Raw genomic sequence first — 12796 nt, 5'->3', positions numbered from 1 at the left:
GTGGAAGAGATAAAAGTTATGCATAACTGTAATGGAAACATGTGTCCAATCTTGGATTGTGTTTTTCTGCAAACTCAAAAACACGGGATCCCAGACCTTGGTGCTTCCAAAATATTATGAAGCAGGAGGGACAGTCGAGAAACGTCTAGATAGAAGTTTAAAGGTTCATTAAGAAGCAATAATAGTTTAATCTTAAATTCTCTTTATTTCTTGGCTTGGTCTTAAAATTTTAACATCTTAGAGTGTCTCTAGGGACATATAATGACAAGAAGAAAAGTTTTTAGTCTACAGAAACCCAAGTACAGCTGAGGGTGATAGAAATGTAAGTAGTTTTGCATAAATTTTGTCATAAAGTATTGGACAAATTGAAATACTGACCTGATGACATGTTAGATGAAAATAATGTGGAGGGGAACACAAAAGTGATTCATCCATCCTGAGGGGCAAGTTAAAGTCTGCATACAATTCCCTGACAATCTACTGAATAGTTGTGGAGGTAATTTACTCCAAACTAAAAATTATGAACCCCATGGTGGCACTGGAGGAATAGTCAGGGGGTCACCAGAGTCATCAAGGTCCGACCACTGGGGACCATCAATGCCACACAGCTAGCATGGCTCAAACCTGGCTGAACCAGATCTTAGTGTTTCTGCCAGGATGTACAAGAAACCTCTCCAGGCGAATGTTTGGAGAGCTCATATCGTCAGCCATACCTTTCTGTAAGTTGTCAGTGGAAATGCTCTAGATTCTCGGAAAGGTGAAGTTATTGGAAACAACACAATGGAAGCAAAGATTCCCATAAGTTTAGGACAAACAGGTTTTTCGGCCTTCAAGAGTTGGCACATGTGCAAGTTGGCACCAAAGGCAGCATTCAACATTCATGACATCTTGATGAACACACTGCACAATTAGACCAGGTCAACAAATACGAGGCACCGGTGCAAATATTAAGTATTGTCACATTGGTTTGGCTTTGGAATTGATTAGGTTTTACCAAAGGCACCTGGATCGAGCCAAGTCACAACCAAAATGAGTACCATGCTACAAAGAAAATATTTTACTCCGAAAATAGCATGTGGGAGTGATCCTCTTGTCAAATTTATGTCATTAGGAAATGCTAAACCATCTGCACACATGCTGAACACTTAACCACTGCTTTTAATGACTTTGCATTGCTTTTATTTTCTCTAATGCAAGTGAACACATCAAAGCTAATTATATTGGTTGCATTCTTACAGTTAGAACCATTAAATTTATTTATGCACCTATGATTTCAAAATTTCTTAGAAAGCCTTTTGACGCACTTCCACTTCCAGGATTTGGAGCCTCGTGATCAGCAGTAATGGCAACTCATGATGAGACTTTTTCAAGCAAAGAAAAAAGTAGAAGGTCTTGAAGCCTGGCTAAGTTTATATGTGGTCTTTTTGGGTTTATCTGATGTACTGGCATGTCTAACAAATGTTTAAACTGTTCGTTACAGTTAAGTTTGACTTGGCAAACGTTGTAGAGTTTTGTCTCAAGTGCCAAGGTCTTATTTAAAAATCAAGCAAATGCAAGTTTCTTCAACTCTGCAAATTCATAATTGAAAACCCACTAGTGAGAGAACATCTACAGGATAATAGCTCAGCAGACCTGATCCCATTAGAAAATGTATTTAACCTATTAAGTGAGGGGGGAAAAAATGGTTTTATAGACGCATGTAAAGCTGTGAACTCTGTCATTCAACTGATGTCATTTCATAAATAATGTCACAAAAAGCCAGATAAGCTAAAAATGTCCTAGTTTAACCCAGAAGGAAGCTAGAATATAGTTCAGACTGGAAGAACAGGCATGTTGGGCTGTGTGAAAGTGCGGAGAGCTTGAGCATTCCCAGAAATCCACATTGTATTTACTGTAACAGCTGGAGACACCATCAAATACCAGAGCAGTAGCTACACTGCACATAAATAAATCCAAAAATAATGTCGCTGCACCTCTTCACCTCTTCGATGTCCAACCATGTTGAAAACTATATGAAGCACTGGTTGCATTTTAGTATCTTTACACCTCTTATGCAGCCATTTTTAAATTTTAACAATATAACATCATTCTAACGTATCCTGACTCTAACAGCCTTTTCAACCATTCAAAGTGCCCACTCTCTCTCTGAGGATGTCTGGACCCCACCAGTCACTTGACTCATATTTACTCACCACCTCACACACAAAAACATATTTATGCTCACATGCCCACCCATGCTGGACATGGCCACCCACAGGCACCTAAGTGACCCCACAGCAGCTCCCCAACCTCAGCTCCTTCCCTTAGCATTCTTTCATCATTGTGTATCCTTTGGTTAGTCATACTTGTATCATCTCTGCATGTAAATGTTCCCAAATACAACCACAAACCATAATTACATCATTCAGACATAGAAAACAACACTGAATTTGAAACAGATTTGCTAAAGTGGTTGTTTAACCTAATCACAGCTACAGTTATAATAATCTGAGGCTACTTCAGGTAAAATATGTCAATGATCTACAGCTGTTTGACCAATTTAGAGTGTTTGTCATGTAGCAACAATTACAATCAGTTGTGTCCCAAGTCCAGACACATTATATCAAAGATAAGAAGCCATCAGGTCCAAATGGACTAAGACACACACCCTCATTTGCCTCCCTTGGTATCCCATCATGCCACTCAATTATAAGACAAAGAGTTGTGCTTGCCAATTTTAGTGATGAAATCTTGTGATCACTTCCTGATACCGTCCTGGAAATGTTATTATTCACTGGGAATTACAGAAAAGTCACGTGGTTATATTGTACATTAACATGTCACATTGTAAACGTCACATCTCAGAACTATTCGAGTCCAACATCCTTCTGGCAAACTGCTGGAAATGATTAACTTCCCTGAACACACCTTATGTTTGCTTTGTGTGAGACTCAACACTTACTTTGTGACGGCCACAGTGCACATCATTTTTGAAGATGCAGCTGCTGAGAGCAGCTCGTTTGTCTTTCTTTTAGTTGTTTCTCTGTCTTTCATGTCAAGTCAGTCACCCGGAGTGTTTCTGTAGGTATGTGTGCACAGGTGGCTGAAACAAACTGGAAAGTCCTGACCTCTTTTTGCTCATTCCTTTACCTCCCTCATCCTTCGTCTATTCTTTTTCTTTTCTTTGTTCTTGGCCAGATTAGGAGAACCAGAAACTTAACCCGTGAAACTAGAGTGAAACTTTCTGATGACATCACACTTGCACGCTCTGTCTCTTGATCAAATCGAATCTTACAGCTCTTTATAACAAAACACTAACATTCGCAATTGTTCTTAGAGACAAAGAAGTTTAAAAGAAACGACCAGAATATCTGCAGATCCACCCTGCTCTTGTACGTCTTTATTTAAACTGGACCAAATCCAGAACAGCAAAATTGACAAAGAGAGGTCATAGTTCCACATCCAAACCCTGGGAGTGGTAATCTGCTGTCTTGCTGTGGGGTTGTGTACATTATCACGAACACTAGCACTTCCAGGCACGTGTGCACAAATGCATACACACAGTCCTGCATACACAAACAGAAAGGACCAGCCATAAATGTGCATTGCAGCTTGCAGGTAACATATTTACCTATGAGCACATACCAAGGCTCATTAGATCAATTACAGCATTCCTCGCCACAAAGAGCAGCAAAGCTGTTCACACAAACACACGCTGCACAGGACACAAAGGATGTAACCGCCTGCCGGTTAATGTCATTAATATCTCTAAGCAGAAGCAGACTATCTTCTGGAGTGATTTTAAAATGGACTGGATGGGGGGGGGGGGGAGCATATGTGAACCATATGAAGCGTTTTTATGTCTGTTTTGGAAGATGAAAATCATTACCTGAAGCTCATTATCAAATACCTCTTGTAAATGTGTACCAAATCCAGTTCATCTGCTTTGTTTTATGCTCCAAAATGGAAATCTTAATGGGGAATTTTGACTTCATTACCACGCTGTGTCAAATTGTACATTTGGTTTTACAGCAGTGTCTGTATCTGATGCCAGGAATTAATTTGCAAACAAAATGAATCTCACTTATTGGAAACCAGAGTTTTCATTATGATAAAGATCTGAGGAAATGTCACTGAACACACTGCACACGTGTTTAGCATTTTATGTCCATACAGTTGCATAGCTTCGTTTGCATTCTTCAAACAGTAATATGATTTGTTTTGATTTTGTGACATTAAATCAGCTTCTCAGTGGAAAAATATCTTTTTTATCTGCACCACTTTCACAACAGTGACAAGTCAAAACAACTCACCCAACAAGGCTCTTAGTTCCTGATAAAGCTGCAGACACACAGCAATAAAACCCTATTTCAACTGTAGCGAGTCCTATGTTGCGCTGGCTGTCTTGCCTGCACATGAGATTGTGTTATATGATCTGCATGTACTTTTGAGTTTGTTTTTTTTAAAGTCTCCACATTAAGACAAATTCTTGTTCTTTGATCACATGTGGTGATTGAAATCAAGATTTCTCAGTAAAGCTCCCTCCCTTGTCACTTAAAATGGCCCTTAAAGCTGCAATCAGAGGAGTTTTGAAGGCTGCATCGAAGGCTCCACTCACTGAAGTAGAAATACAGAAATCAAAGTCGGCTGCACTAAAGCAGTAAGTATAAAAGAAATGTGAGATAAACAGAAGAAATAGAATCTGTAATTCTCTTTCAGTGTTGCAAAGGGTCAACAAAATGCCTACAATTTGGTGTGAAACAGCAATAGCCCCTTAACACAAGATCTTTTTTGAAACAGTTTTTTTTTTATTCAACTCATCAGAAGACTGTTTTTACTGCACGCTGTTGTCCTTGACAAAGCCAACTCATTTCTACATTTTAAAGCACCTGCTGCTGTTATCTGAGGAAATTTACCAAGACTCGTCGTGCATTCCCTGATGACTGGTGTTTTCAAGAAAAGACAAGTGAGCCATTGAGAAAGGGAAGAGGAGGTAGAGTCCGGATGTTAAGGATCAGCTTTGGTCGTTTTAATCACCTTTAGGCCAGGGATGGGATATACTCATGTTTCATGATGAACACTGATTCGAGTTTCCAAAGATGTTTTGATTCGGCGTCAATTTTAATACATGTCTACCGGCTATCCAGAGCGGCACACTAAACCTAGCTAAACCCAAACCATCCACATATTCATTTTCTAACGTTTTAGTTGAAATGGCTCAGATTCTCCTGTGTTTCTTTTACTGATACAAACTGATGCTGGCATGTGAGGTAAGGCCAGGACGCATGTGGTTACATGAACCCATGTTATAAAGAGTGGTTTCTGTTCCCCAATCCTCTAATGGGTTGTGCCTTTGGCTCAGATTTAAAATACTCCCATGAAAGCTGTTGTGTATGTGTGCTGGGGGCTCGTAGGCCTCCTGTGGGGGAGTGCATGTCTTTTCTCTGCAGACAAAAACTTGGCCTCCACCGCGAAGTGAGGTAGAAACTCACAGATTAAACACTGCTCGTAACTGAAGTGGTCTTTACTTTTAACCTTGTACATACCTTTGTGTACGGTGGACGATGAAAACTGTTTGGTAAAAAGTGCCTGCTTAGAAAGCTGTTGGTCATTAAATGTATAGCAGCGATGAATAAGACAGCTTCAACATATAAATCAATGTCGGCACCACCCTGGCTGTCTGCCAACCGCGCTGAAGCCCCAAAGGGTTGATAAACTGGGAGCGACACACACACACACACACACACACGTTTCACAAAAAAGTGCAGACACACATGCATTCACATTAAATACCATAGGAAATCATGGGTGTAAGCCCATACACACACATTTAAAAGCGAGTACATAAACCGACACAGACACTAGCAAATAAAACACTTGAACTGACTCGTTCTCACCCTTGCACATACACGGCACACAAATACCAGAAGCTTGTTTCTCCTGCTTTAGGCTAAAAAAAAGAAAGAAAAAAAAAGACATGCACTGCAGTTTGTAATGATTGCTTTGGGCCAGATTTTTTTTATAAAAATATAAAAGTGAGAGTGAGAGTCCGCATGAACAGCCAAACTGACTCATCTTGACAGTAAAATTGCTGTTGCTTAAGTGCAAAGGTCATAAATCAACACCCACCACACAGCAAATACAATGCACTGGTGTTAAAGGCTATAGAGAAGACTTTCTCTAAATTAGTTCAGTCTGTGTTCTCACCAGGTCTCATAACTTCCAAAAACATAACCACTAATCATTATTAGAAAACATACAGTAATAAACAAAGTGGCATTTTTCTATTTTTATAGACATTTATTGACAAGAATATTAACCAGTTAGTCAAAAAATAATAAGCAGATTAATTAATAATGCAAATAATCATAGCTGCAGCCCTAGCCAGGACATTAAACCTTAGTAAATATCATTTTTATGTTGGCATGATTGTCCTTTTCTTTCTCTGTACCTGTGTTTACTAGCTTCCTCTCTGAAGACACATCACACATCAGCTTGACAATGATTTCCAACAGCACTCATGCTTGTATATTTCTGCCAGTCCCAGCTGTCATCTAATGTGTGGGCTGTGGGATATAGCTGGGTCCACTGTCCACTTACTGTGTTTTACTTTACCTCTGCACTTGTGCATCTACCGGCCTCTGTGTTTGGTGGAAAGTGATTTATGTGCTGTGCCTCTGATAATGAGGCCCTAGCTGTTATTTCACCCTGCTCTCTGTCTTGTCTGTTTCATTACAAAGGAGAGGAAAGTATTCTGAATTACAGCCAACTCTCCCTATGTGTTCGCCTTCGGTTTACATCCCCCAGCACACACACACACACACACACACACACAGAGGGTCGAGACCACTGGCTGGTTGGATTTGAGTTACGTGGCAGCCTTCTCCTCTTCCTAATCCCTTCAAATGAGAGTGTTGGACTGCTTAGGAACTCCCAGAGAGTGTGCACGCGCACACACGCACGCAGAGAAACACAAAATTGTAGCTGGGTTTCCAAGTGGTCCTCTGAGATATCTTTTTCAGGGTTTGTGTCTAGTGAGGGATCACCAAACACACACAGTTCCTCCACTGCACATACACACTAAGGACAGGCCACACACGTAATACATAATATGTACACACACACACACACACACACACACACACACACACACACACACACACACACACACACACACACACATACGTACACACACTACAGGGAGGGAACAGTGAAGCATTGTTCATTGCTTCCTGAGAGATTCGGCATCAGGATCATAGGAGCTCTGTCAGCCTGGACCCTTCCTCTGTCTCTCTCTGGAGCCCAGTCATCCAATTTAACATGCACAGCCATGAGAGACCACATGGATTCTGGCTTAAAAGGGACAGAAATTACATCAAATACACAAAAGCGTGTGCATTTGTATGTGTGTGTCTCTTCTTGTTGCTGTGATGATGATTTCCAAAAGCAAACCAAGGGGGACAATCCCAGTTCAGCTCTAGTATCTGAAGAACAATGGCTAGCCATAAATTATTAAAGTTTGTGTTCAGATGCCTAAAATAACATCCTGACAATTTCAGAAACATTTTCTGATGTTTTGCTCTTTTGACTTTTGGAGCTCTGCAGTTATATCACACATCAGTCTGACAAAGTGATTTGTAGGATGTAAATGTGCAGCAGACACTTAAAACCTAAAAGCAAACGGACTAGTAGGCATGGCTGGATATAGTTGGACCTTTATCTAAACAGGGGTTAGTATAATATATAGTTTAATATTAAAAAAACAATCACAAATCATGTTCTACCCACAATCCTCAACCAAACTATAATCAACTTACTTTGGTGTTTAGATATGTCTCCTAACCAACTACTTGTTACTGGTTAATGAAAATCTTTTCTTCAAGGATCAGATCCGAAATGATACATCAGGTATTGAGTTTAACACAAGAGTTACATCAGATCCTGTGTGTTTCAAATGTTCTTAGCATGTGTTAGCCTGAGTTTGGCCACTGAATGGACTAATTACTTAGGAGCCAACCAAAAGACAAGTCATCTGCAGAAACACAGTAAAAATACACCACTCAGGGGACCGGACGTGTGCAGGGACCAGAGGAATTTTTTACCCCCAGAGTTGGGAATATACGCTTTAAGAGGAATGAAGTGTGTGTTTTCGTTATAAAGGAACAACAGCACAACTGCAAAGCAGATTATGGACAATAAGTCCTTAACCTTTGCTTGGGAATTAAAAGGGAATTCATCATTTTGAGAAGTCATTTCTATTAAAACTCAAGAAGATATGATGTTTTTAGAGTTTTGAGCGCCAAGGCTGACCTCCTGTCAACTTACTGATTTATTGATATTGAATCATCAGGGCGTAACCTGTTCTTAAAATGATAGCTAACTGGGCCAGTGTTGCAATTTAGGGATTTGGCAAAGCAGAGTTGGGATTTGGCAGAGACAAACTGCTGTTAGGAACACTCAGGAGAGGGGGCGTCCTCTGTTCATGTTTAAAGCCTGTGAAGCAGTTCCAGTTGCATGCTCCCAGGGTATGGTAATGATGGAGAAGCTGAGCCCCCCACATCTCAGGAGGCATGCATGTCTCTGCTGGCCTCAGATTTTCCTCTCTGCTTCCCAACAGCTACCCTAAACCAAAAACACAATGCGGGCAGTAAACAACAGATCAAATCATTTATATTAAGATCTGATTTCAGTTCCTTGGCTTCAAAAGGATATTGTTTGGATGCAACTGTCAGTAATGAGAGGAATGGAAAGAGTGCCCAGCTAAAGTAAGGCAGCAGAGGTGCAGAATTTGTCCCGCACGGGTTGGTAGGATCAGGAAAGTAGCAGAAAAAAAAAGAGGAAAAAGACTGTGGAGATGGATCAAACTTGGGAGGAAGAAGAGGCAGCATGGCTCTATTAGTGATGGTGCTGATTTACAGTTAGAACCAGACACCACACTGTTCAGTGTAAAGGGGAACCATTACATTTCTATTAAAAACAGAAATGACCATAGTGAGAGGAAACTGCATATTTTCAGATGGGTGTAAATAAAGTCTGATATGAAACGAATTAGCTCAGACTGTCGCTAAATATGTTCAGTGTGTTTAAATCCAAACAAGCCTGAATCTTATTAAGCTGTTAGACCAGAAAGCATTTTTTTTAAAAATCACTATTGGACTGCCTTGAAATGTCACAGTCCACAGAGGATTAATCCTAATGACTCTGGTGATGCACAGTTTTCCCCGTAGCACCACCAGTTCAGAAAGCTGTAATAAAGTAAACATATGCAAAACTAAGGACATTCACATCAGTATTAACTAGTTGATACAAAATCAGTTTGGGTATTTAGGGGTTAAATACTGATGGATTTGGTAATCTATCATGGTTACTGCTGCCAGCACCGCCCTAATGTTCTTTGTTCCTAATGTTCCTAATGACATACGTTTGCCAGCTTGAACGACTATTACTGATACTGGCAGCAAAGCCTGCACAGCAGAGGCAGCAGGAAATCAAATTTCAAGAGTGAATTACAAAACAGCAGCAAGTGTGTCGTCCAAAGAAAGCTGGACTCAAAGGCAGCAGAAATAAGAAGTGGAAATATGGTTTACTGACTTTATGTTGAATGATATCTCGGTAACTCTCAAAAATTTAATTACGGGTCATTTACTATACTTGGGGACAAGATTTCCTCTTGCAGTCTCAACCTAGAGAAAAGAAATTATATCTTTATGGTAATAACGTTTCTCTACATAGCTTGGTATAGCCTCTGGCCTGGGCCCCATATACTAATGGACCATAGAGTTTAGTACTAATCTTGTTTTCAGCTCAGTGCAGTAGTGTGTGTGAGTTTTATCTCATCGCTAAGATGGACTGTTTCCCACAATAGATCAAACACTCCCTATTGGCCCTGTAGAAACTAAATGGACACGTGCATGTACATGCACAACTGCATGCCATGTAAAGTCTAATCTTTTATTCTCATATACAAAGTCACTCCACAATAACAATTAATCCTTCAACTAAAACCACCAAAGAAGGGAGTGTGTTTTGACAGAGGCGCCAGAAAGCACGAAACCTACTTTCACCCCCAGTCGCTGTGCAGAGCAAGCGCAGATCTACTCATGCATGTGTGAACCTCCCCAACACTTTAGCCAGTGATGGCTGTCATCGCACCCTCACAATAGACAAACTGTCTCTGCCCAGAGTTCACTGTCCACAGCGTTTGTTGGGATGTGTCCTGATCATGTCCAGCTGATCTACGAGGACCTGCCATGCTTCTTTTGTCCAACAGAACAATAAAAAAAAAAAACAAAATATGTTAAATAATTGACACTGAAGGGGAAGATTTGAATTATAAGCACTTTGACCTTTGCTGCATTTAATACATTTTGCAACTAATACTCCTGTATCTTATATGTACTGTAAGTTATCTTTGAAATACAGACTTTTGCTTTTTTATATTAATACACCTTTTCTGCTCATGAAGGACTTTTATGAACAGAAATTAGTGCTGAAGATATTCTGCAATAGCAACACAAAACTTTAGAGTTAAAAATAAGGTACTCAAAAGGGCCGCATCAAATACAAAATTATCGATTTATAATGTCTCAATTAAGTTTTGAATTAAATCAGGTGTGAACAAGTCCAGAGAAAGCTGAACTTCACAACATGAGATATTTTTCCTTTCGATTCCTCGCGTTAGAAAGCACAGCTGTTACAGTTTCATGCTTGAGCATGCTGTGTGCTGTTTACTGACATCACGTTACATAACTTCGAGATTTGTAGAGCATGTAAAGTTCAAATATTTTTTTGGAACTGAACCCCAGAGATGATGAAGCTGCTCAGCGTGCAGCTTTATGCGCGCAACAATTTCACATTATTTTATTCCAAATTGAAAACCATTCAAAGTTGACCTACATCAGGAGACACACTTATAGCTGGAATGTGCACCGACTGGAGCAAAGTGGTGCATCTAATTTGACTCATTCTGATTTTCCCTGAATAGTCATGTGAAGCCAATAAAGACATGAGTCATTCTTTTTGAGACTGGCCTATTGCGATGTGGCCCCATTCTTTTCTAAAGAACCCTGGTGTTTCCCGTAAGTGTCCAGTCCTTCCCACCCAGTTACAGCTAATTTACACACAGTCAGATACACACTCTCTTTACACCACTATCTTTACTAGGAAAGGGGAGATCCACTCATGCATCAACATGACTGATATGAGTAAAAAAAAAGAGGAGCTGATTAAGCAAGAAAAAGAAAGTGGGAAGACAAAGCAGAAAAAAGAAAATGCCAATGGGAGATAGAAGCCACAGGGGGGAAAAAACAAGGAATGGGTTTTATTAGAAAACAGAGGTCTGGTGGAAAGAAATTAATAAAAATAAAGAGAAAGGGTGAAAGAGTGCAGATCTGTAATCTCTACCTCCTCATCAGAGCTTGTTATAGAGTCATTAGCAGGGCTTTCAGACCGTGACAATGACAACCTCCCTGAAGGGTATACACATACACACACACACACAAATTTACAGCAAATCGCTCACTGTGCATTTCAGTTCTCAAAGACATGTTATTTGACCTGTTCTGCTCAAAATTACATGAAAACATTTGCTGCCAAACAGGAGGCGTAGCAAAAGGGAAAAGAAACAATTTCCCCTTCGCCCCCTCAGAGGATTATTTATTTAACTGTCTCTTATTAGAGGTCTTGATATATAGATGTGTGTGCACTCAGTTCGGTTCACTCCAGGAGAAAGTCTGCAATACCATGCATGTATTTAGTAAGTTAGGAAATCCAGCCTACCACACCAAAGTGTTTTGGTCACATTAGGTCTCAGGTCGTTTCAGTGAACCACAGCATGATATCTTTGTTTCATTTTCTTTCTCTTTCTAAAAGTTACTCTAAGACAAATATACAGGAAATATGAAATATGAAAACATCAAAAGGAAGGACAAACTGATGCATTTTACAGAAACACTTTGCAGGAACATGCTAGAGGAAACAGGCTGCCAAATGAGTTGATGCATTGAAAGTGCGGTATATTACTGAGGTGCAGAAAGAGTGATAGCACACGGGGGTTTGACCGAGCATCAGGAACAAATGATGTGGTTGAATGCCCTATGAGGGCTATAAAAATAAGCAAAAGAAGTGACGTTTGTGGGAGTTGACGGATTTTATGAAAGAGCAGAATATTGGCACCATTGCCCTTATTTGACCTTTTGAAATGTTCTAACCTTTGACAGATGTATATGTTTAGATTTTCAGCCCCTTTGTGTAGAATAACCTTCATCGGCTAATTGTGTGTTGTGTATATGTTTCATCTGTAGGTGCGTAGCCAGGGTGTAACAGAGGAGCTGAAGTGCCTGAGTTTACTGAATGCTCTGGATAAAGATCAGAACATCCCAGATCAGCTGGCCCAGCTCTTTGGAGAGCCCTGCATCAAACTGGCTGAAGGCATCAAAGCATATATTTCCAAGGTAAGAAGACAGAATAATCAGAGTAAATGCAAAGTTTCACTTCAAATGTATTTGTTTTGACAAAGAATCTTTGTTAGTCACTATTTATTTGTGATCCCCTTAAGCATAATTGTTTAGTAGAATAAATGGTTTTATAGTCTTCTGCATTATGGAATAGCCCTGTTGGTTTGAGTCCAGTCTTCAAGAATGTGGGTCCAATATTTTTCCAACAAATTTTCTAGTTTCCTGTGATTATTTTGGGAGGAAGCTTGCACATACACTGACATAAAGGAAATGTTTTCAGTAAAAGAGCTTTAAGGGCTTTTTAAAAGCTGTAGTCTGGATTAAATCTATTTTCCTGAGACAAGGTGAGTTTATTGTAGCAG

General features: G+C 39.9%; 1 protein-coding gene across 1 annotated transcript in view; it reads left to right on the top strand.

Moving 5' to 3' along the window:
• The window catches only part of tnfsf10l (TNF superfamily member 10, like), a 43090-nt gene that overhangs the window by 7484 nt on the left and 22810 nt on the right, over positions 1 to 12796 (top strand). Inside the window, exon 2 of the mRNA XM_026320632.1 lies at positions 12282 to 12431. Within this exon, the coding sequence (XP_026176417.1) occupies positions 12282 to 12431 (150 nt within the window). The remainder of the gene's footprint in view (positions 1 to 12281; positions 12432 to 12796) is intronic.

The sequence above is a fragment of the Mastacembelus armatus genome, chromosome 18 (genome assembly GCF_900324485.2).
Source record: "Mastacembelus armatus chromosome 18, fMasArm1.2, whole genome shotgun sequence".
Lineage (NCBI taxonomy): Eukaryota > Metazoa > Chordata > Actinopteri > Synbranchiformes > Mastacembelidae > Mastacembelus > Mastacembelus armatus.
Note: the sequence above shows the minus strand (reverse complement) of the source record. Positions and strands in the feature narration are given on the sequence as shown.